The 26,840-nt window shown below is 39.7% G+C and overlaps 1 protein-coding gene across 1 annotated transcript in view; it reads right to left on the minus strand.

Annotated features, from left to right (window-relative positions):
- Positions 1–26,840, minus strand: part of rims4 (regulating synaptic membrane exocytosis 4) — a 61,662-nt gene that overhangs the window by 2,080 nt on the left and 32,742 nt on the right. Inside the window, exons 3-5 of the mRNA XM_026927486.3 lie at positions 13,140–13,252; positions 12,011–12,112; positions 10,697–10,836 (exon numbers count right to left, since the gene is read on the minus strand). Coding sequence (XP_026783287.1) covers positions 10,697–10,836; positions 12,011–12,112; positions 13,140–13,252 — 355 coding nt within the window. The remainder of the gene's footprint in view (positions 1–10,696; positions 10,837–12,010; positions 12,113–13,139; positions 13,253–26,840) is intronic.

The following is a 26,840-nucleotide window of genomic DNA, read 5'->3' on the forward strand; positions in this document are numbered from 1 at the left end:
CAAAAAACAGCCCAAAAAAGTACCCTTTTTTGCATAAACTGAATTGGCAGTTTTCAGAGTTTTCCCATTTCCCAAGCCACATGCCCTGCTGTCAGAAGTCTTTGATCAACTCCATACTACATACTTTGTTGGGCACTGAGAGGATGAGCCTGAACTGCATTTGTATGTGCTCTAGAAAATATCCAGGTGTTAGAGACAACCTCTGGTTAGAAGGGTTGAAATAGAACAGTAGTGTGCTTGAGGAAACACGCAAAATGCACTTCTTCCTTTGATACAGTGCATATAAAAGGTCTACACACCCCTTTTAAAAATGCAAGTTTTTGTGATATAAAAAATTAATAAACTAAGGTAAATCATGTAAGATCTTTTTCCATCTTTAACATGATATAGCAACCAACAAAATTCAAATGAAAAACAAATAGAAGTGTTTTAGGGAAAAAAGAGAAAAACTCGTTGCACAAGTGTGCCCCACCCTTTACTAATACTATGTTAAAGCACTTTTTTCTTATAATACAGCACTTAGTCTTTTGGGGTAAGAGTGTACCAATTTAGCACATCTTGATTTGGCAATTTTATTGCAAAATGCCCCAGATGTATCAAATTGCAAAGGGGATCTCCTGTGCACAGCCCTCCTCAAGTCATTCCATAGGTTTTTAATAGCATTTAGATCTGGGCTCTGACTGGGTCATTCCAAAATGTTGATCTTTTTCTTCTGAAGCCACTCTTTTGTTGATTTGGATTACTGTTTTGGGTTGCTGTCATATGGAAAGATGAAAATTTTCTTCAGCTTCAGCTATTGAAAAGAGGCTTGCAGGTTTTGTGCCAAAATAGATTGGTATTTGGAGCCATGATTCCCTCTATCTTGACTAGAGCCCCAGTCCCAGCTAAAGAGAACCAGCACCATAGCATGATGCTGCGACCACCACTTTGGGTTATAAGGTGTCTTGATTTTGTGCAAAGTTCTACCTTGCTCTAGGTGATTTAGGTGGGCTTGGATTTTTTTTTTTTGTGTGATAAAGGTCTTCCATCTAGCAACCCTACCCCATAGCCCAGACATTTGAAGAATACAAGAGATTGTTGTCACATGCAGGGAGTGACCAGTACTTGCCAGATATTCCTGAAACTTTTTTAATGTTGACGTAGGTCTCTTGGCAGCCTCCCTGATAAGTTTTTGTCTTGTTCTTTTGTCAATTTTGGGATGTCCTGTTCTTGGTAATATCACCATGGTAGCCCATTTTCTCCACTTGTTGATGATGACCTTCCCAGTGATCCATGGTACATCTAATGTTCTATTTCTTTTGATCCTCTCTCCTGATTGATACTTTTTGACAATGAGATCCCATACATGCTTTGTAAGCTCTTTGCGGACAATGGCTTCAGCAGTAAGATGAAACCAAGAAGAGGTCAAGAAAACAGAAACAGCTGATCTTTATTTGCAACTTATGCAACCAGGTTACTGCATTTCTTCCTTTTTCTTTTCTTTTTTTCCTAAACTGTTTCTATTTGTTCATCTGAATTTTGCTGGTTGCTACAGTATATCATGTTACAGATGGAAAAAGAGCTATCATGATGTATTTTGGTTTAATTTTTTGTACATCCAAAAAACCCTACCATTTTAACAGGGATGTGCAGATCTTTTCTATCCACTGTACATATGCAAGGGAGGATCATCCAAAAAGTGCAAAGTCCATACAAGAAAAGGATGGAGAAATGGAATTTCCATTAAATATTCCTATATCAAATATTTTGGGCAATTAGTAGCAGTTGTATTTGTGTGTGATTTTGTCTGTCTCCCCAAAACATGTGTAAATCAGGCTATTGCTTGCTTGCTTGGAGCTGTGTAGGCAGTCATGTTGAATATGTCATTTTCATGCAGTCTTGGCCTTTTGAGCTGTCGGCATGTATTTTTTTATCCATCCACAAATTTTTATTTAAGACAAATAATAATTAAAAATAACTAATAATTATAAGACTATTTTAATAAGAAATAATTTCCATCATTTCATTAAAATAATAAACAAATGTCATATAAGCACCACACAGTTCCACACAGTTTACTTGTTCTGAGGAGTGTCTTTACTTAATAAAAACTTTCACATATTATCTCGATTACTGAACTTGCATTTCCCCTTTAGTCCCAGACATTTTAATGGCTCTGTATCATGCCTTTTCTAACACAATTTCAGACACATTGCTACTGCATTTTTTTTTGTCCTCTTATCTACACAGGCAGACGTTACTCAGAAACGTTAATTATTGTTATTGGGTTTATTAGTACATTGAAAACATCTCTTATAAGCATGACTTACAGCATAGGGGAGGTGAATAAGGTGTGTTTGACTAGAAACATTACCAAACTGTGCTGAACTATGGCCATCCAGGACTGGAACTGATGGCTCCTAAGTTAAATCTCATTAGTACTACTGCCAAGATGACAGGGCATGAGGACTCACTGAATGATTTGATGATTATGAAAATGATGTGAGTGGCCTTCGTAGTCAACAGATCTCAACACCTTGAACACCTATATGAGATTTTTGACCAACATTTTAGACAGCATTCTCCACCACCATCATTAAAATTCCAGTTGAGGGAATATGTTTTGGATGAATGGTGTTCATTACTAAATTTCCAGCGACTTATAGAAACTATATCAAGGCACTTTGATTTTGTTCTGGTTACTTATGGTGACCCAACACTGTACTTAGACATTTTATGTTACTTTTTCCTTTAATTTGTCTCCGTCTCTACACATCGATTGAGTCATTAGACAGAGGTTCTTATTCAGAAGTACTTACAAAATGTGCACAGTTGAATGTGCAGCAATATAAAGTAATAAGTACTGTAGTCTGTGAAGAAGAAATCTGCAGGACCTGAGGTGATCTGAGATATTGCGTCTGTCATCTAATATCACACCAGTAGCCTTGGAGAAGTGGAGAATGCTCTGTAAGGGTGTCACTGGAAATTCCACTCCAGGTAGATCAGTTCTGTTTTTGATGAGTTTCACTTTCAATGGCTTGATTCAGGAATTCCAATATCCTCTATGAAACCAAGCAGGTGGATGGAAGCAAAGAGGAGCTATATGTTATCTTAAAAAGTGGAAATACCTTGAAAATAGTCAAATGTATCTAGTATTTCCTATTATAAGGCTAGAATATAGCAAATTTAAGCTTGAAATAGTCTTTTCAATCTGTTGGCAGATAATTTTGTTAATTTTTAGCACTTATTTTTGGAAAGAAGCAAAATTATAGAATAAGGTTCTTTAATGCTTGAAATTAGTAAAAAGAAATGTCTAAAAATAGGTTTAATCATTTTATATTTGGTTTATTTTAATCTTATAATAGAAAATATTTTTTCTTGTGCAGTGGTACTAGCCATGAGATCTGATCATGGAGCCCAATAATTTAGTATATAGGTCAAACAAGAACGGACCAAAAAGTGATCCTTGGAGAACGTCCATAGTTAGGCTGTGAGGTAATGTAACTGAGTGATATGTGGAAGGAATGATCCTAAAACCAGGTCAGAGAGTAGCTCACACTCTATTAACAAGAGTGAAGATGAGAATCTAGTGATTCACAGTATCCTGACAGGTCAAGCTGAGAACATATAGTTTCCCTGGCTTTGTGGAGAGCATTACTGGTCAGTTTCTACAGAAAGCATGGCCTTGTATAAAGACTGCTTAGTATCCAGAGTATTAGCATCCAGAATATCCAGTACATGAAGAAAGATGTGTTGAGCGAAATAGGTCTATAGTGGGGTCAAAGGTGGACCTTAAGTAAAGATAAGACTTGAACACAGAACTAACCAGACCACTTGATTATCATGCACTCATTATGGGGTTCACATATTGTTCAAGGGTGCATGAAATTGACTGTAGAATTATGGATAGTATTGGATAAAGTGGACAGGTCATTGGACAATTTGTGGTCATTAATGTCAACTGTTTCCTTGGTAAGTGTCTTGAATGTACCGAAAGCTGGACCAATGTTGTTTTTTAGAAACATTCCAATCTCCAGAATATAGCCATGGAATCTATTCATATCATATTCATAGAAGGTGCTGGAACCATATTGTTTTTGTTAGGACTTTCTTTTCTTCTTCTTCTTCTTCTTCTTCTTCTCCGCTAAAACTGATCGTGCAGACCAAACTGTGAGTTCTAGAAACATGAAACTTGGTCAGTAGATAGTACTGCCTCCCGCTACTCAGGCAAGAGAGATGAGCCTGATCGGCCTAATGGTGGTGCTATAGCAAAGTGTTATACATTTTGGCTCATATTTCAAAGTCCTATAAAAAAATTCTTTTTGCTACTTATTCCTTGGTTTCACCTGAACAAAAAAAAGCCATTTAACAAAAAAAGAACCATTTAGCTCCACCCACATAATTTTTTTGCGAATATACATAAAATGGAAAACCTAATTTTGAGAACTTGTTCCAGGATTTTTGTCCTATCTTCACAATTTTGGTGTCAAACTACCCAGCAGACCCTCAATAATTATCAAAAACATGTTGATATGTACAAACAATACGGCCATCAGCTCTAACTCTAAAATTACTTTTTGCATGGATTTGCACAAAACTTATATACAGGACAATATTCTGAGGTTGTGTGCAAAGTTTGGCCGCCATCTGCTAATGCTTATAATGCTTATAATGGCCAATAACGGCTGGTAAACTCTGATAATGGCTGACAAACACTGGTAAATGCCGTTAAATGCTAAATATGGCTGGTAAATGCTGATAAATGCTGCTAATGGCTGATAAACCCAGATAGTGACTGATAAACGCTCATAATGGCTGATGGCCATAAATGCTGATAAATGCGACAATGACCAGTAAACGCTGATAATGGCTGATAAACCCTGATAATGGTGGATAAACCCTGATAATGGCTGATAAACACTGATAATGGCTGATAAACACTGGTAAATGCTGTTAAATGCTGGTAAATGCTGATAAATGATGATAATGGCTGATAAACCCAGAAAATGGCTGATAAACGCTCATAACGGCTGATAATGGCCATAAATGCTGACAAACTGATAATGGTGGATAAACTCTGATAATGGTGGGATAAACCCTGATAATGGCTGATAAACGCCAGTAAACACTGTTAAACGCTGATTATAAAGCTATCCATAATTATGAACGAGCTTCAAAATAATCTCATGAAACATTATTATAGTGTGATTAAATGGACAGGCATGTAAAACTGCATCAAATTCTTTTCACAATCCCAATCAGTATGTGTGTCCTGTGCATGTGTGTGAGTCATGATGCATTCCTACAATACAGTATTTGTATAAGAAAACACAGTTCATCTTACAGATTTTAACAAGGGGTGGGATTCAAATAACTGTTAGATTCAAATAACTGTTTCTCAGGCTGTAAGTCCAATCGAGCTAAGATCTGTTGTACTGCATAGTTGTGCTAAACTGTGAAAGTATATTTACTGTTGACTTAAAACTTTACTTTAAAAATGTAGCATCAGCTACTTTAAAAATGTAACATCAGACAATCACATTGCAGCACACACTTTACCGTTTTAGTGTTAAGCTACCATCATGAAAATTCAATAGTATGTTCACCTATGGTTCCTTTAGTGTTCTATGCAAATTAGTGAGAAGTAACTTCCTGTGATGCAGTTCACACACAGCGCTTGTGCCCTGCAGATTGCCATTAGGGGTCTAAGCATGAAGTGCTTGTAACCCTTTTGGAATTGTTAGGATTGTTAGGAGTTCAAGCACGAAGTGTTCGTAACCCTATTGGAATTCTTAGGATTCCAAGGATTTTTCACTAAAATGTGATGGCATTGCCCGCTGCCTGCCCACTAATTTCTACCATGATGGATTTTTATTGCTAATTTGCAAAACCTACTTTTGCAAACTAGTCCTAGGACTTTTTAACCAATCTTCATGAACGTGGTGTCAAACTATTTAGGAGAGTGTGAAACTCAATAATTATCAAAAACATGCTGACGTTTGTAAACAACATGGCCACCACATGACAAAAAATTTGAATGAGGAAGAGCATATTTTACTCAGAGTCTGTAACTCATGAATGCTTGTGTGCATCCAGACGAAACCTGAAAGGAGTATACAGAACAAGATTCTGAGGTCATTTGCAAACATTGGGGTGTGGTCATTCATAGGGAGCAGAGCTATGGTGATAACATTTTCTCAGGATCCATAAGGATCATATTGAGCTGAAACTTGGTATGCTGCATCTATGTGCTAATCTGTAACTGGATTTTTAATGATGACTTAATTAATTAAAAAACATGACTGCCATCAGCCTATCAGATTTAAGCAGGCATTTGACAGGGTTAACACTGAGTAATCATCACAAAACTTGAATGGCAGGTTCCAGTAGGGACACACTATTTTCTGATGCAATCTCACTCAAATTGGCCACTGGGTGTCCACAGGGTGTCTCAAAAGTTTCCATACTTACTTTATATTATATATATATTTTCAGATAGCCTTTAAGAATTCCTTTGATAAAAGAAGAACGTATTGAAATCATTCTCCTGGCGGGAACCTGTTGCAAGGACTTTAACATGAAACATGGCAAGCACATCACACACGACACTGTTGCCAAACTTATTAACAAATTCAGAAAGACTGGAAGTGTTGTGGACCAACCAAGAAGTGGATGTCCACAAACATCCACTAACAAAGGCACAGCTGACATGGTGCTGGCATATATGGCCTCCTATGTATGGAGGTTTTTGGGTCACCCTGTATAATTCATTATGGCAAACATTCAGCTTGTTCAGTTTGTCGAGTGAAGGATGTTTAGTAATTCTCCTAAACTTGTTGTTACTAGTAGCTTTATTTGTAATAAGTTTTTATTAGTTAGCTCTCTGACGGAGAAGATTGCAGCATTAGAGGTGCACATCTAGATATTAGAGTAGTTTAGTGAGACTTTAGGGAGCCATGGTGCCAGGCAAGCATAGGTTTGTCGATGATAATCATTCATGTGGGAGCTAATGATATATGCCTTCGTTAATCAGAGCTTACTAAGAGTAATATTGTAGAGGTGTGGAAATTAGCGAAGGCAATGTCCATTGCAGTAATATGCCCATCTGGGCCCATTCCAATGTGGCATGGCGATGTAGCTTACAGTAAGTTATGGTCACTGAACTGCTGGATGTCCAGGTGGTGCTCCGAAAACAATGTGGGCTTTATTGATAATTGGGATAGTTTTGAAAACAAGGCTGGCCTGTTAAGGGACAGTATCCATCCTACTAGGGTTGGTGCTGCACTCATTTCTTGGAGCATAGCTCATAGTCTTAGAACAGGCCTAGATAATCGATGACAATCCAGAGCCAAAGCCAGGGAGCAGACAAGCAGGTTAAACTTTCCTGAGCTAAAGAATAATGTAGAAAAGCTCAGAAAGTTTGTTTTAGTAGCCTAATTCACAGCCAGTACCTTTGATCTGAAGCTAGGACTGTTACACATTAGCTCTCTTACATCTAAAGTGCTTATTGTAAATGAAACTAATTGGAAGGATTAAATCAAATGATGTGTAGCATTAAATTATGCTAGTCTTCTTGGATACCCTGATATACCTCACCCACATCTAACTGGCAGAGGAGATGTTGCACTTGTTTATAATTATATTCTAGGCATCACACAAAAACCTGGATATGAATTTGGCACATTTGAAGTTCTTTATATTAACATAACATATGTAGCCACAAAAGATAAGTCTACCCAGTCATTTCCACTAATTATTATAATTTATAGACCCCCAGGGCCATATTCTGAATTTCTTCATGAATTTGTGGATGTCATCTCAAATTTGGTTGTTTCTGGATACTTTACTATTCATTTTGATAATCCACAAGACCCACTGAGAACACTGGTTGTGTCCATTCTATATTCAGTAGGGATTAATCAGAACATAATAGGACCCACTCATAACAGTCGACACTCTCTGGAATTAATATTAACATTTGGATTAAATCTAGAAAATATTGTCACACTACCCCAGTCTGAAGCTATCTCATAATATATGCACCTTTGATTGGATCACCATCTGACCCCTCAGAACTTGATCAGGTGACTGAATGCTTCTAGTCAACATTCCGCTACACTCTGGATAATGTAGCCCCATTAAAAAAAAAAATACTAGTACCCTGGTATAACAATCACACATGCACCTTTAAACATACTACTCGAAAATCATAATGTAAATCGTGTCAAAGTAAATTGGTAGTATTCCAAATTGCATGGAAGGAGAGCCTTCTTAGCTATAGAAAAACTCTTAAAGAAGAAAGAAGTTTAAAAAAATAATTAAATAAAAGAAGAAGATAAAAAAAAATCCTAGATTCTTATTTAATACTGAAGCAAAATTAACTAGAAACAAGACTACAACAGAAGCATACACACCATCAGTAGTTAGTGTTAGTAGTGAATTAGAAGTATAATAGTATTTTTTTAATGAAAAAAAAAATTTTAAATATGGACAAAAATTCAGACTCTTAATTTATAGCCAGACAAGTTGATAACTGACCATGTAGTCCACACTATAACTACATCAGATCAGAGAACTCCACTTCAAGAGGCTCAACTAATTTCACTAATTTCCTCATCAAAATCATCAACTTGTATACTAGATCACTTAACTACATAGTTCTTCAAACAGATACTACCAGACGCTATTGAAATCCTATAAAAATAATCAATTCTTCCCTTAGCACTGGCTATGTACCTAAATCCTATAAACCAGACGCAAAGTCTGGGGCATGGTCATACATGGGGGCTGGGCTGGGCTGGGCTAGATTCAAATGGCTGTTTCTCAGGAACCATAAGTCCTAATGAGCTGAAATTTGGTAGAGTACATATCTGAGCTAATCTGTGAGTGGACCTTTGAAGATGATAATTACTTAAAAAACCTGTCTGCCCTCAGGCAAACAGGTTTCAAAGGGCATTTAATAGGGTTAACACTGACCTATTGTCATGAATCTTAAATGGGTTTGGGTAGGGAACCATTACTATCTGATGCAATCTTACTCAAATTGGCCACTTGGGGCACTATTCATTTTCATGCACACAAATTTAAGCATATCCCTAGAAAGATATGGTGCATGGTGAAAATTCTTTTTAGATTTTTCTTTCTTTTTTCAAATTCTAAAAGACAAAACTCCCCTTTTGACCAATTATCTCCTCCTAAAGAAATTTGTGATGATTTGCATAATATCCAAAACCTACTTTTGCAAACTGGGGATTTTTGGCCAATCTTCAAAATCTTGATGTCAAAATACTCAGGTGTGTGTGAACCTCAATAATTATCAAAAATATGCTGACATTTTTAAACAATATGGCCACCATACTTAAATCAGTTCTAAGGAGGTGGAGACTAATTTACACATACAGCTCTAACCCATGATTGCTTGCATGGTTTCACACAAAACTTGAAAGGTATAGAACTATACATTGTAACTATAGGACTAGTAAGCCATGCAGTTTACTCAAATTGGCCACTGGTGTGTACTGTTCATGGTTTTTCACACAAAAACAAGTATATCTCTGGAAAAGGTTAATAGTGAATTTCTTTTTCCTTGAAATCCTTTGGCTGAATACATAAAATAAAAAAATTCTTCTTGGACCATTTAGCCACACCCACCGAAATTTACGAAAATTTGCATAATATGCTAACTATATTTTTGCAAACTAGTCTTAGGATTTTTTGTCCTATTTTTCCAAATGGTGTCAAATTATTCAACAGAGTCTAATAAGAATCATCAAAACCATCTTGAGATTTGCAATCAACATTGCCCTCACATAGCAATCAATTCAAATGGGGCAGAGCTTGATTTACCTAAACAGCTGTAACTCAGGACTGGTTGCATGGATCCACATGAAACTTGAAAGGCAGAGTTAAGTTCAAATAGCTGTTTCATAGGAACCAAAAGTCTGACTGAACTGAAAGTTGGTGTTCTGAATTGTTCTGCTAATCTGTAACAGGATTTTAATTTCTATAAGGTTACTTCAAAAACATAGCTGCTTTCAGCCAATTCACCATTTCATACAATTTCAAACATTTCATACTTATTAAATAATGTTTATCCGTGGAATCTTTATTGTTCTATGTAACTAGGCAGAACTGGGCACTGGGGGCGATCTTGCTGAATGTGCTCAGACCCCAATAATGGCTGCTTGCAACTATATTTTTTTCTTTTTTCTTACTAGTTTGAATACCCCTTTTTTTATCCAAACATTTGTAAGGATTCACTACATACAAACTTCAAGTTTACTAACAGAGCTGCTAAGTCACAGGCCCTGGGGGATCTTTTTGTTTTTTAATCAGCACTCTCACTTCAAGTGCATCATGTTTATTCTATTTCCTTCAAGAGATGCAATAAACTTTCACTGGGGAAACTAAGAAAAGATTTATTAATTTTTTATTGAGGATCTTTTTGCCATCAGGAATAAGTGTTTCTCATTTCTCGTAGTTAGACACTTCAGAAATAGACGTAACATTAATGACATCACTTTTATCATTGCTAATTAATACTATAGTAACAGTGAAGTAAGACTACTTAGAAACTCATTTAATGTAACCTGCTATTTTGTAAAATCAACAGGTTTAAACTCTCAGTTTCAGATACACTTTGGTTAATAAATACATAAATTTTTTTCTCCTTGTAAAATCTCTACTATAATGTCACACACATTTTTATATTGGTTACCTGCACAACCTTTCCCTGTGGTCTCTCAGAGAATACAAGGACCTGGTTGTAAAGAGGATCCAGTGACTTCCGAACAGACTTCGTCTTCTTTTTGGCTATGCATACACCATTCTCCAGAAGGTACACTTTTATGTATGCCGCTAAAAATATGAAATAATTGTAAGTGTGAGTTACACAAGGCTTTAGGGCAGAGGTATTCAAACTGTGGGGCAGAATTGTAAGGGGGCATGGGTGAGATGGAACATTAAAAAAAATGTGCCAACTATTACACATTTTGGTAGGATCTTCACATTTTAACAACTGAAAGCAAAAATATGCCAAAAATCTTAATTCTTCCCCTAATAAAGGTCCAATGAGTCACTCGACATGTGAACCCATAATGACTGAATAATGACAGTTGTGCAGATGTTTAGCTATCAGTAAATACAGTAAGTATATAACATCTTTTAACTGTACTGTTTATTTGGGATGCCACCAAAATATTTCAGCTGAAAATAAAAAAATGGAATAAGAACAGGAAACATAGGGAAAAAATTTAATAGGCCTACAGTGAACTTTCAAATGTAACACTTTACAAATTATTTTAGGGTAATAATTGGACAGTGATTTAAAATGGTGGGTTTTTTTTTTTTTTTTTGCTTTGCTCTTCTACAACAGTCAGAAACCATTATTTCATTACATTAGACCAATTGACAAATGATTTGTAAAAGGATTATATTGAAAATGTATTATGTGTTATGTTTCTCATTGTTCACTGCATTTACCACCCCTTTCTGCTCTATTATAAGAGTGTGGTTTGTTTTATTTCATTTTATTTTTCAGTTAATAATAGGCAATAATTATAATAAATTTGACAAGGTTTGTTGGGGTTTTTCAAGGTTTCTTAGGGTGGGGGGTGTTCGAGATCTTAAAAAAACTGTGAAGTGGGGCTCATGGAGAAAAAGTTTGAATATGTCTGCATCAGAGACTCACAAAACATTTTTACATATTATCACAGATAAATACCCATAAAGGAAAGTTCCTAACCTACTATACCATGGTCATTTACTCCCACAAGACATTGTTTCACGAATGCAAATGCAAAAGGATTTACTTAATACAACTTGTATGAAAAGTAATTAATGGTTAAAGTGAATGCAAAATGGTGATTTAAGCTTTTCTTAAAATTATAACTTTATGAAATCCATTGGCTTCTCTTCAAAGTCCATATAATAATTCTTACGTAGACAATATTTCCCTCTATCCTTTCAACAAAAACTCTGAAATTTTCTTAAATAGAAAGCAGAAATTTGTTTTGTTTTATAGGTGAGTCACCTGGAGGTCCTCTGGAGCCAGGTTTCATGATGAGTCCTCTAGCTTTAATGATCTCAACCTCCAGCTGTCCATTCCTTTCCATCAGCCCAATCTCCACATCACCTAAAATGCACACACATAAATACACTGTATAAAGACACTTGAGTGCCAAAGACTGCAGTCTCCTTCTGATCATGTGTCTATCTAGGTGTATTCTCTTTTGCTGTGCTGTTGAGGTGGTTGATATTCACAGTTGCTGTTAATGTGTATATTACTTTGCATTCAGGTTCATTAACAGTTTCAACATATAACATTATGACATTTATATTTTGGCTGTTTTTATGATTAGTATTTGTAGCACTTTTAAATATTAGTATTTACTCTTACCATTGGGTTTAGTTGCTGCTCTGCCTCTTTCTGTGTGTGTGTGTGTGTGTGTGTGTGTGCAAACTTAGACTTGTAGTGGTTCCTTTAACAGCTATATACACTATATGGCCAAAACGCCTGTGGACACCTGACCAACACACTTTTGTGCTTTTTTGAACATCCCATTCCGGATGTAGTTCCCCCCTTTGCTGTTATAATGATCTGCACTCTTCTGGGAAGGCTTTCTACTAGATTTAGGAGCATGGCTGTTTGGATTTCCCCCTTCAACTACAAGAGCATTAGCGTGGTCAGGCACAGATGTCAGACGAGAAGGCCTGGGGTGCAGTCAGTGTTCCAATTAATCTCAAATTGTTCAGTGGGGTTGAGGTCAGGGCTCTGTGCAGGCAACTTGAGTTCTTCCACTCCAACCTTGGCAAACCATGTCTTCATGGACCTCGCTTTTGCACGGGGCATTGTCATGCTGGAACATGATTCGGCTAGACCTCTTAGTTCCCAGTGAAGGGAAGTTGTAATGCTACAGCACAGAAGACTATACAACTATTATTTAAACTTTGTGACAACAGTTTGAGGAAGGCCCACTTATGGTTGTGATGGTCAGGTGTCCACAAACTGTTGGCCAAATAGTGAACGTAAGATTCTGCCTTTATTTGTAAGATGCTTTAAGAGAACCTGTCTTCCATATGGATTAATGTAAATGCAAAGTTAATGTGGATCGATGGGATATAATTATAAGTATCACAATTAAAGGACTGTATAAACTTACCCATTGAGGTTGTGGCCAATGTCTGTCTGCCCACAAACTGTGCTGGGCCCATGCCATCCAAAAAATCACTGAACTGAGCATCTGAAGCCAAACACACGCCACTATAATTTAGACTGTAAGGGAAAGCACAAGGCAATGTTAATTTTTCAGTATTTTAGTATAAGCGTTCCTAACATCATTTCAATTTAACAAGTTTATAAATATGGACAAAGTACAGAGGACCTTGTTTAGAGCAAATACTTTAATCTTACCCTCATTTGTGTTAATTTTTCAAAATCTCTAATCATAATAATCACAGAAGTAGACTATTCCCTTCCCAGTATAAATACAAGTACACATTGTAAGTACAAGAAAAAAATACTGCAGAAGCACTACAGTAGAAAATGATCAGCAGCTTTAAATCACCATGGATCTCACATAAGGAGTTCTGTCTGAGACCCAGAATCCTAAGGTCATTCTATAACTGCACCATTGAAAGCATAGTAACTGGCAGCATTATCCCGCTGGTTTGGGAACTGCAAAGTGCTGTACAAACTACTCAGCATATCAATAGAGGTGAGGTTCCCTCCCAAAAGGAAAATTAACATCAGCTGGTGCCTGAGGGCCTGGAGGACTATCAAAGACACCAACCACCCTAACCATTGCCTTTTCACTCTACAGTCTACTAGAAGACACTAATTCAGTATTGGGATGCACACAAGCAGACTCAGAGACAGTTTCTTCCCACAAACACATAAAACTGCTGAATAACTCCATACTGCACTTTTCTGATATTAATTGCTAATTGCACATTGCACATTATCATCATGTAGGGTAGTATATAGACACTACTATGCCAGCAATTGTTTTCCAGTAGTTTCTTGCCTCTGTCTGCATTTGAACTATACTGTTTTTCTGTTTTTATCAATAATTTTCACCTTACCTTAATTTTCACCTTACTTTTCTGCCACATTTCACTACACAATGCAGAAAAATTAGTTCATGCTTTTGTTACCTCTAGGTTGGATTATTGTAATGCCTTACTGTCTGGATGTTCCAGTAGATTCATAAACAAGCTCCAGTTAGTCCAGAATGGAGCAGCAAGAGTCCTTACTAGAACCAGAAGATATGACCACATCACCCCTATCTTATCCACACTGCATTGGCTCCCAATCAAATTTTGTATTGATTATAAAATACTACTATTGACGTGTAAAGCACTAAATGGTCTCGCGCCACAGTACCTGAGCGAACTTTTGGTCTTTTATGATCTGCCACGCCTACTCAGATCAAAAGGTGCAGGCTATTTGTTGGTATCTCGAATAATGCGGGCTACAGCTCGGGGTAGAGCTTTCTCTTACAAAGATCCACAGTTATGGAACAGCTTTCCACTTAGTGTTTGGGGCTCAGACACAGTCTCAGTGTTTAAGTCTAGGCTGAAAACATATTTGTTTAGTCAAGCCTTTTGTGAATAGTTTTCTTAGGTACAGGGGCAGGTCTGGAGGGTTTCACAGGCATAGAGTGTTGTGGTGAACTGGGATGTTTGGATGCTGTCGCCCCCCCCATCGTGATGACCTACTTCTGGTTGGAGTTCTCATCGGTTGAGTTTGCTCGCTGTTGCTGGGGGTGGCCCCATATGGACTGCCTGAAGAACTGTATGGATTGCTGGGGATGGTGCCACCTGGGGGCTGTGGAGATGGCATGGGGATCACATATGGGGAGCTGCACTGTAATGGCTTGGGACTGCGATTGCTGTTGTGGCTTTGGGGCTGCAGTTGCCACGAGCAGCTTCGTACTCAGGACTCCATCAGTGGACAGTGGATAGATTTTAACAAGCAGGACTTCTTGCAAAAACTGTGATGAATTTATTGCTTGCACAATTGCACTATGTGTCCATATAGTACACAATAATAAAAGGGATTTATTTATAATCGCACTATCTGTTGCACCCAGATGAGGATGGGTTCCCTTTTGAGCCTGGTTCCTCTCAAGGTTTCTTCCTCATATCATCTCTGGGAGTTTTTCCTTGCCATCATCGCCACTGGCTTGCTCATTAGGGATAAATTCACAGTGATAAATTCAAATATTTACAATATATTTTTTTGAATCCATTTATTTCTGTAAAGCTGCTTTGTGACAATATCCATTGTTAAAAGCACTATACAAATAAAATTGAATTGAATTGAATCATTTTCTTGAATAACACTTTTGGTTTTTTTTGTCTAAAGACAGCAAGCAGAGGCCACCCATGTTGGCGCTGTCTACAATAATCTCAACAAATCTAAGGTATGTTTAACATTCAACATGCAAACATTTGGCTTGTTCTGTGTGTTTAGTTTAGTCATTCTTCCTCCATTGTTAGTAGTAGCTTTATAAGTGATAAGTGAATATTAGTTAGCTCTCTAACATTGCAGCATTAGAGGTGCACATCCAGACTCGAGCAGATTAGCGAGAGTGAGAGCAGCATAGTTTCTGTAGGGAAAAATCTGGATACCTTAGGCAGAGTTAGTAATCCCCCAACTCCAGGATTAGAGCCCTCACTTTGGGCAGTGGATGGGTGACTGCGGCACAGTCGCAAAGCCAAAGATAACGATAAGGCTTGCCCACGGGAGCACCGCTCCTCTCCACTTCACGTGTCTAACAGGTTTGCTCTCCTCAGTGAAACGGCAGCTGAGAAACCTGAAAGAGCTCTGGTTATAGGAGACTCTATCTTATGGCACATGAATTTAGCTAGGCCTATAGGATCACCAGCAGCATGAGTTACGTGCATACCAGGAGCCAGGGGCACTGGAAATAGCAGGTAATCTTAGGGTCTTAGGCAATCATAGGTATTCAAAGGTAGTTTTTTCACAGAAGAGCTAATGATATGTGCCTTCATCAGTCAGAGGTTACATTGAGTAACATTGAAGAGGTGTGTAAATTAGTGAAGATGATGTCTGATGCAGTAATATGCTCTGGTCCCATCCCAGTGCGGTGTGGCGAACTAGCTTACGGCAGGTTATAGGCTTTATAGTTAATTGGAGTAGTGTTGAGGGTGTGCCAGCTGCGGCAAGCAGAACACAGACAAAAGAGGCAGAATTAGTGCGAACAAAAGTGCTCCTTTTATTTTTTTAAAAGTGTGTAGGAGTGGTGGGGCAGTGTAAGTGGAGGGAGAGTGAGGATGGCTGGCTTTCTGGGCCATTTGTCACAGTGAGGCACTGGGGATGTGTGTCGATGCTGGCCAGGCACGGGTATGCTAGCGGCCAGAGGGGAGTGGCAGTGTAGAGAGGTTTGGCATCCTCACACAGGAGTCAAGGGTATGTGATCTCAACACAATGCAGAGGGGGAGCATTGTCTTCAGTGCTGTTGTCAGAATCTGGCAGAGAGAGAGAAACAGATCAGTATAATTGCGGAGACAAAACATGTTCACCTCGCTGTGCCTGCTGCGTCCTTTTATACTCCCCTGGTTTCTCCAAGAGGGTAAGGAGTGTGGTTTTTGTATGCGGGCAGGAGGCCCCCCATCACAGTTTCGTGGAGCCCGAAGGGAAGAACCCAGGATTGCCAGTGGCTGCTAGAGGTACTAAACACAGTTTTGGGAGGGGTTAGCTGTCGAAGTCTGAAACCTGGTTCAGCTTCCAGAAGTCATTGCACAGCCTGAGACTTCTGTCAGGCTTAGGGACCACCACTATGGGGCTGGTCCAGGGGCTGGCAGACTTTTTGATGGTGCTGTCCCATAGCGTTTTGCTCACCATCTCCTCAATAGCCTTAGACTTAGGCATCAGGGACATGGTAGGGTCGGTGTCTAACCACAACTCTGGTGGGGTCTTGATTTCATGCTGGACCAGGTGTGTCATTCCAGGGACTGCAGAGGACACATCAGCAAATTGGTCTATCAGCTCGGTCAGGTCCAGTTGCTATGGGGGGGTCAGGTCAACTCCCTTCTGGACCAAAATATGCCCTGGAGGATCTTAGGGCACATCAACAAAAGCAGCCAATGCAGGGACAAGCTTAATCCATTTTTCTAGCAAGCTGACATGGTGTAATTGTGTGTTATTCTGCTTACCTGGCTGTTGCAGGTATTAGTTCACCGGGCCTACCCGTTCCAGCAGGCAGGAACTTGCAGTTTGTACTTGGGATTAGGAGGAGCACTCGGTCACCTCCTGGAACTCATGGGGTTGAGCTGGCCTGTTGTAGACTCGTTGCTGTTCAGCCTGTGCATTTTCCATGTGCTGCTTTACAATCAGCACCACTAGGTTGAGCTGCATGTGCTGGATGTTCTTGACTACTGTGCAGAATGGTGACAGCCATTCCTCCCATGTCTCTTTGGCCACATCAAGCAGCCCTCAGGGTCTTCTCCTTAGGTGTCTCTCACACGGCAAACAGGACATAGGGCAGGAGGAGTTCCCAGTTCCTTCCTTCCTCATCTACCACCATCCGCAGCATTCTCTTGAGTGTCTGGTTGAACCTCTCAACCAGGCCATTGGTTTGTAGGTCGTAGACAGACATCCTGAGATGTTTGACCTGCAACAGCTGGCAAAGATCTGACATTAGTTTAGATACAAAGGGCATACCTTGGTCAGTTAGAAGGTCCTTCGGGATCCCCACACAGCTGAAGAGGAGCACCCTGGCAATGTTCCGGGAGGTGGCTTTCCGGAGAGGGACCACCTAGGGGTACTGGGTGGCGAAGTCCACAATGACAAGGATGTACTCGTGGCCCCAGGCAGACTTTGGGAGTGGCCTTATGAGGTCCATGCATGGGCTTTTTTGGTTGAGGTGCACTGGCAGTGGGGGCACCACTGGCAGAAGTTTTGTTCTTCAGGTTCCATACCTGGCCAGTGGAACCGGTCCCTTAGCTTCTCCAAGCTTCTTGCAGGCCCCAGGTGGGTGTTCTGTCTACCTCCACAGTGACAGTTGGGGATGCGAGTATGCAATTTGTCCTGTTGGGGGCTGGGGAAGAGCTCTCTTCTCCCCCCTCTGATGATCGCCAGAGTGGCCAGGGCACATTCTAGAGTTTCGACCATATCTCTGGGGTCCCCGGGGGACCGCAGAGTGCTCAGGAATGGGGTGGCCCCAGCCTTGTAGGTCCACTTGTGGAACTCTGCCGCTGTGTTGGTGGGTTGGTGGGGGATAGGCCGCACTGTGCCAGAATTTCCTCTTTGAGGGTGTTGTAGTTGGTTGCCTTCTCTGGCAGAAGAGCATAGTAGGCCAGCTGGGCCTCCCCTGAGAGGAACAGGGTGAGGATTTGAGCCCAGTTCCCCCCAAGTGTAGACTCGCTCAAAGGTGTACAGATATGCCTCAGTGTTGTCATCTGCAGGCATCTTGATGAGGAGGCAATGGGTGTCTCAGCAGGGGTTGGGGAGAGGAGTGGCGGTGGCAGTGTTTAGATAGTGGAGGGCCAGTAGTTCTTCCGTGGCAGTATGGAGCCCAAAAGCCAGTTCTTAAGACACCACCTGTTGCTGGAGGCTGGTCTCCAGCAGGTGCTACTACACTGGGTCCCTGGGTGGGGGTTGGGTCTGTGCTCATGCCCGCATTCTCCACCAGTGTAGCAACTCGCAGCTGCGGCAGGCAGAACACAGACACAAAAGAGGCATGATTAATGCAAACTAGTGCTCTTTATATTTTTTTAAAAGTGTGTAGGAGTGGTAGGGTGGTGTAGGTGGAGAGAGAGTGAGGATGGCTTTCTGGGCTGTGGGTCGCACTGAGGCGCTGGGAGGTGCATCATTACCAGCCAGGCATGGGGACGCAGGCAGCCAGTGGGGAGTGGCAGCATCGAGAGTTCTGGTGGCTTCCCACGGGAATTCCTCGACATGGCGCAGAGGGGGAGGACTGTGTTCGGTGCTGTTTTCAGACTCTGGTAGGGAGAGAGAGAAATAGATCCGCAAAGTTGCAGAGACAAATGGTGTTTACCTTGCTGTGCCAGATGCATCCTTTTATACTCCCCTGGTTTCTCCAGGAGAGTGAAGAGCGGCCACTGTCATTATTGTTTTTTTTTCATTATTAGCCGTGCTCTGTTTTGCTGCCCTGCCCCATAGCCATGCACTCGTTGGCTATCCACAACAATGGTGCTGAAGTGGCACTGTCCCTTCAGAACCTGGGTTGTTGTGAGAGAAGAGTGCAGTGGTTTTTGTACGCAGACTGGAGGCCTGCCATTACAAGGGCAAAGCTGTCCATCCCACTGGTAAAGTTGCTGCTCTCATTTCTTGCAGCATAGCTCATAGATTTAGAACAGGTCTAGTTAATCAATGTCAATCCAGAACCATAGCCAGGTGCAGACAACCAGGCTAAACTGACAGTCTGCTAGCTGCATCACTCAGGTTCCACCATACTGAGACTGAGTCTGTTCTCTGAGCTAAACAAAAATGTAGAAATACTCAAAAAGTTTGTTTTAGTAACCCAATTAACATAAAATTAGATCATAATGAATGCACAGCCAGCATCTTTGATCTGAAGCTAGGACTGTTAAATATTAGATCTCTTACATCTAATGTCCTTATTGTTAATGTAACTTTTACTGTTTAATGCAGTGTGTTTAACAGAAACATGGATTAAATCGAATGAGTATGTAGCATTAAATGAAACTAGTCCTCCTGGATACAGCTATATACATCAGCCTCGTCTAACTGGCAGAGTAGGAGGTGTCGCATTTATTTATAATGATAATATAGGCATCTCGCAGAAAAACCTGGACATAAATTTAATGTGTTTGAAGTTCTAACATATGTAGCCACAAAAAATAAATCTACCCATTTGATTCCAATAATTATTTTTTACAGACTCCAAGGGTCATATTCTAAATTTCTTTGTGAATTTGCGGATTTCATCTCAAACTTGGCAGTTTCTTTAGACAAAGGATTAATTGTTGTAGACCACACTACAGCGTCAAATGTGCATTGATGTCAGCTACTGCACATAATTTATAAGTAATCTCCCCGAATTATGATCTTTGAACCCCATCGGACCCCACAGAACTTGATCAGGCAACTGAATGCTTAGAGTCAAAGTTCCACTATACTCTAGATAATGTAGCTCCACTTAAAGGAAAATAATTAGATAGAAAAAATTAGCACTTTGCTATAACAATCACCCATGCACCTTAAAACAGACCACTTGAAAATTAGAATGTAAATGGCTTAAAATTTAATTGGTAGTATTCCAAACAGCATAGAAGAAAAGCCTTCTGAGCTATAGAAAAGGTCTTAGTGTTGTCAGATGAACATGTCTTTCCACCCTAATAACAGAAAAATAATCTTAGATTCTTATTTAATACTGTAGCAAATTTAACTAAGAATAAGACCACCAAAGAAGCATGCACGCCATCAATATGTAGTAGCGATAATGTCATGAATTTTTTCAATCACAAAGTTGAAAATATTAGGCAGAAAAATTCAGACTATTATTTTAAAGCCAGACAATTTGATAACTGACCATGTAGATGACAATATAAACTTATCAGTTTAGATCAGAATGTTTTCCTCCCATTCGAGAGACTGAAATAATTTCTCTAATTTCCTCATCAAAATCATCAGCTTGCATACTAGATCCCTTACCTACACATTTTGTCAAACAGATACTACCAGAAGCAATTGAACTTCTACATAGCTCTGACTATGCACCTAAATCCATTCAACTAGCAGTTATCAAACCCCCGATTTAAAAACCTGAACTCCACCCCTGTCAGCTGTCCAACTATAGGCCAACGTCAAACCTCCTCTTTATCTTTAAGATTATAGAAAAGGTTATAGTACAGCAGTTATGCTCATACCTACAAAAGAATAAAATTCATGAAATCTATCAGTCAGGATTTTAGGCTTCAGCATAGCACAGACACAGCACTGGTTAAAGTGGTAAATGGTGACTCTTATGCTGATGACACACAGTTGTATGGTATGGTGTGTAAAGGACATTAGACACTGGATGCTTATTAACTTCCTTCTACTTAATTCTGACAAGACAGAAGTACTTGTACTAGGACGACATGCAGCTAGAACTAAGCTTTCTGATTACACATTAACTCTGGATGGCCTTTCGGTTACATCATGTACAGCAGTAAAAGACCTTGGTGTGATTTTTGACTCGAGACTTTCATTGGAAACTCATGTAGATAATATCACTAGGATAGCTTTCTTTCATCTCGGAAATATTGCTAAGATAAGAAATATAATGTCACAACATGACACGGATATACTAGTTCATGCTTTTGTTACTTGCTGCCTGGATGTTCCAGTAGGTGCATAAGTAAGTCCACAATGCAGCAGCCAGAGTCCTTACTAGAACCAGAGGATATGACCACATCACCTCTATCTTATCCACACTGCACTGGCTCCTGATCAATTTTTGCATTAATTATAAATACTACTACTGACCAATGAAGCACTGAATGGTCTCATGCCACAGTACCTGAGTGAACTTCTAGTCTTTTATGATCCACCACACCTACTTTGATCAAAAGGTGCAGGCCCTTTGTTGGTACCTTGGATAGTGAAGGCTACAGCAGGGGGCAGAGCTTTGTCTTACAAAGCCCTACAATTATGGAGCAGCCTTCCAATTACTGTTCGGGACTCAGACACAGTCTCAGTGTTTAAAGTCTAGGCTGAAAACATATATGTTTAGTCAAACCTTTTATTAATAGCTTTTTCTTAGGTAAAGGAGCAGATCTGGAGGGCTCAAGGACATAGAGTGTTTTGGTGAACTGGGATGTTTGGATGCTGTCGCGCGCCCAAAACCCCAACCCGCCTACTCTCACATATTCACTCAGGTTTGTTGACAGTGGAGTGGCTGGCTGCTTTATGTCCCAGGGCATCCTCATGTCTGTGTTACTTTCTGGCTCTCCCTTTTAGTTATACTGTCATTGCTAGTATTGCTGGAGTCCCTGAATGCACTCTGCACACAAGGTACATTATCTTCAACCATAAAGTGACAATGAGCCTACCTAATAATCTGTTTCTCTCTCTCTCTCTCTCTCTCTCTCTCTCTCTCTCTCTGTGTGTGTGTGTTTCTGTGTGTCGAGCTACACATGCTACTCCTGAGATAGCAGTGATCTTGACCCCTTCTGACCTCCAGACTTTCCTGATCCATACTAATGCCCAACTTCTGGTTGGAGTTCTCATCACCTGAAAATCACTCACTGCAGCTGGGGATGGCCCCACATGGTACCTTATAAAAACCATAAAGATGGTTGTGGATGTTCTTCCTTGTAAGCCATAGGACTGCAATTGCTATGAACAGTTTTGCAGTCAAGTCTCCATCACTGAACAATTGATAACTTCAACAAAATAGACTTCAAGTTAAAACTATAATGAATTCAGAAATGATTCGATGAAGAAACGATGCTCATATTCATAATTTGCTCTCAAAAGCTCATAAGTTCCTGGTTACACAGTTGCACTTCTTGACTATATGGTACACAGTTATAGAAGGGAAATTATTTACAATCACATTATCCAGTGTCACTCAGATGAGGATGTGTTTCCCTTTGAGACTGGTTACTCTCAAGGTTTCTTCCTCATATCGTCTCAGGGAGTTTTACTTTGCCACTGTTGCCTCTGGTTTGCTCATTAGGGATAAATTTATAAATTTAAAATTTATATCCAGAATTTATATATTTATATTCATAAAAATGCTTTATGTCCACTGTATTAAAATGGTCATTAAGCCTTTAGATGCCAGCAGAGCTATGATAAAATCTATGGGATTGTGTGACCGAGGCAACATGGTAGAGGCAGTAGCTCTAGTATACTGGTAAGTAAATGTCAGGATGTCCTGGATTAAGGTCATAAATGATGGGATTTCACTTGCTGCAGTACATCATTATTATTTCTTGAGAAGAAAGTATATAATGATTTGAAGCACAACCATTGCTCCATTCCACTTTCTGAGACATCTACTTCTTCCATGAAGGGCAACGGTGGATCAGGTTGATGAAATATAGGGGGACTGGTGAAATGATCTTTGAGCATTTGAAAGGCTTGAGATGCAGCCTCAGTCCTTTTCAGTGTCTTATGTTTTCCCTTTAACAGTGAAGTGAGAGTGGTGGCCATTGAGCTGAACCCTTATGAACCCCCTTTAGAAGTTTGCAAACCTCAGAAACCTCTGCAGATACTTGATTTTTTGAGGTCCACGAGGTTACTGATTTTTTCCACCTCCATTCCCTGGTCATCTAGAACATATCTACGGAACGTCGCTTAGAGCTGATGAAATTTTACTTCTCCATCTTTATGAACAGTCACAGTTATTCCGTCGTATTGCAAGAACTTTCCACACATGATTTACATGTTCTTGTTCAGAGGACAAGTAATATTATGTATATAGACAATGAATGAAAATAATCACCAACAAATGTTTAAGAAATTCACAAAACACCTCATTTACAAAAGTGTGGAATACGGCAACCAAAGGCTGTTTTCCAGTTGTCCCCCTCTCTGATTATATGCACTATGCAGATCTAATTTAGTGAGGATTCTAGTGCCTCCCATCTGCTTGAGCACTGATGGAACCAGAGCTAGTGAATATCTGTACTTCAGTATTACTGTTTTCAGGCCTCACTAGTAAAACTTTGGTCTGAGTCCCCATGCTTTTTTCCACAAAGAAGAACCCTACAGCTGTGGGAGAGGTTGAGGAATGAATATACCCCAAAGCCAGTGGTTCCTTTACATATTCCTCCATTGCCTGGGGTTCTGGGTCTGATCATTGGAGGTAAGGCTCTGTCATTTGGAGGTGAGACACCAGGAAGGGGGTCAATGGTGCAGTTCCATTGGTGATTAAGTGTCACTTTGAAGGCATTTGCCTTGCTAAACACTTCAGCAAGATAAAGACAGGATGCTGGAATCTGGATGTTTTCTCAAGTTCTGGACATTCATAGGAACAACATAGGTGCTTCACTGTAAATTTAATTAATCAGTCTCAAAATGATCAGTCTCATTAAATGAGTCTCATTAGTTAATCAGTCTCACAGACTATCCCCTTTTTAAGTTCAGAATTTTAATTAGATATTAAAATTACCAACTTCCAAATAAGTCAAAATTATTAAAACCTCAATTTTATTTGAGAACAATTAATTACTAATGAGTGACTTGGTTTCTGAAGACTTAGTTCTGAATTGTTTGGCTTCATGCAATATCAAAGTAATAACCACTATAAGATTATCAATAATATAACATTTATTTAAATACAGTTAAAATACAAAACACGTGAGATACGTGCCTCCTGAGGCCTGTTTCATGAAGCCGGTTTCGGTGACTACCCAGGGAAGTTTGTGTTTGGTTTAAGCAAACTCTAGTTTTTTGCTTTCATTGCCATGGTAAATTACACTATACGGCTAACCTGCTACAAAGCAGGTTTTATTCTGGGTAAGAGAACTCAAACCCAAATTGGACCAATCAACTATGAGCAAAGTGATATAAATCCGACCCGTGAAAGTTAACCCTTTAGTGTTTGTAGCGGCTTCACCGTTTGTGGAGAATCCTCTTGCGCTCGGAGCACAAATAATAAGAAGGGCACTTCGAAAGGAAAGAAATTTTAGGGACAGACACAATCCCCTGGATTTTCCTGATGACCACCTGTACAAAGACGTTGATATTTGGCAGATGGTATAGTTTATCTTGAGCCGCACATTAAAAATCTGACACACCGAAGCCACGCTTTTACTGTACCGCAGACTGTATATATTGCTTTGCGAGTGATAGTCTATATATTTTATGTGGTGGCATTATTCCTGTCTTAATATATTTTCACAAATCAAAATATATTTTATTAATATTTAATATTTAATTTAACATTGGCCCCTTTATGGGCAAGTTGTGGGCATGCAATAGCTATTTTACCTCTGGCCTGCCCACATTAATCCCATTTTGGATCACTGCTGTCTAGCATGCATTGGGCCAATACCTATTTTTTCCACATCAACCAAACACAAGTTTTCTGTGGGCAGCACAGACTTAGGCATGCAAACACAATTCCCATTTGGAAACACTTCGGGATAGCCCACATTGGGCCAACACCTAGTTTACCCACATCAGCTCAATGTGGGTTTAGTGTGGGCAGCTTACACTTTGGCATGTCCACACGAATCCCATTCAGGACCACTGCGGGCTAACCTGCATCAGGCCATTACCTATTTTATCCACATCAGCCCAACGTGAGTTTTTTCTGGGAATCCAACACTTTCGCATGCCCACAAGAATCCCATTCGGGACTACTGTGGGCTAAGCCGCCTTGGGCTGGCACCCATTTTATCCACATCAGCCCAGTGCAGGTTGTCTGTGGGCATATTCAGTCATCTTATATGTAGCCAGTAATGCATACAAGCTTTGCTTCTATAACACTGGTACTTCCAATAAGGCAAAATAATAAAATTAAAAGTGGTGTGATCAATAAGCATTAGGCAATGAATCAACCTTCTAAAAGGAAGTGCATTTCATTTAAACACATTGAAGAGAGCTTTAAAAGGAACAAACTAGGCTTATACGGGACAGATATACTAATTAGAGAAAAAGATATTACTTTCTCTGAGAAAGTTATTTAAAAAACACATTTCTAGCATACAAATTACTATGAGGACTAAAACATATTAATTATTTTCCTGGCAATATTAAAAAAAAAAATCTCATTATTCTCATTTACAGTCAGTTAGATATGTCATGTAGTGCTGTACCATTTAAGGCCACATGAAAAAAAATGCTGATAAATTTTTTTTTAATCAGATTATAGTTTATTTCTGAGTAGACTTATATGAAACAAATTGGACAGTACACCACATTATTGCACAATTGTTTTGACCATGGTGTGCTGTGTCTTCGCTAACTTGGAGGTCAGTGTTTTCTGTTTGAAAAGAAAAAGTATTCAATTGTTATTGTTATATTGTTAAACAGCATTTCATCAAATACATACATTATATTGCCAGAAGTTTTGGGATGTCTGACTTTACATGCACATGAACTTTAATGACATCCAATTCTTAATCTGTAGGGTTTAATATGGAGTTGTCCCACCCTTTGCAGCTATAACAGCATCAACTCTTCTGGGAAGGCTTTCCACAAGGTTTAGGAGTGTGTTTATGGGAATTTCTGAACATTCTTCTATAAGCGCATTTGTGAGGTCAGGCACTGATGTTGGACGAGAAGGCCTGGCTCGCAGTCTCCGCTCTAATTCATCCCAAAGGTGTTCTATCGGGTTGAGGTCAGGACTCTGTGCAGGTCTGTCAAGTTCCTCCACACCAAACTCGCTGTCTTTATGGACCTTGCTTTGTGCACTGGTGCGCAGTCATGTTGGAACAGGAAGAGGCCATCCCCAAACTGTTCCCACAAAGTTGGGAGCATGAAATTGCCCAAAATGTCTTGGTAGGCATTAAGAGTTCCCTTCACTGGAACTAAGGGTCCAAGTCGAACCCCTGAAAAACAAACCCACACCATAATCCCCCCTCCACCAAACTTTACACTTGGCACAATGCAGTCAGGCAAGTACTGTTCTCCTGACAACCGCCAAACCCAGACAATGCCCATCGGATTGCCAGACAGAGAAGCATGATTCGTCACTCCAGAGACCATGTCTCCACTGCTCTAGAGTCCAGTGGCAGCGTGCTTTACACCACTGCATCCGACACTTTGCATTGCACTTGGTGATGTAAGGCTTGGATGCAGCTACTCGACCATGGAAACAAATTCCATGATGCTCTCTACGCACTGTTCTTGAGCTAATCTGAAGGCCACACGAAGTTTGGAGGTCTGTAGCTATTGAATCTGCAGAAAG

This window comes from Pangasianodon hypophthalmus, chromosome 2 (genome assembly GCF_027358585.1).
Source record: "Pangasianodon hypophthalmus isolate fPanHyp1 chromosome 2, fPanHyp1.pri, whole genome shotgun sequence".
In the NCBI taxonomy this organism is placed as follows: Eukaryota; Metazoa; Chordata; class Actinopteri; order Siluriformes; family Pangasiidae; genus Pangasianodon; species Pangasianodon hypophthalmus.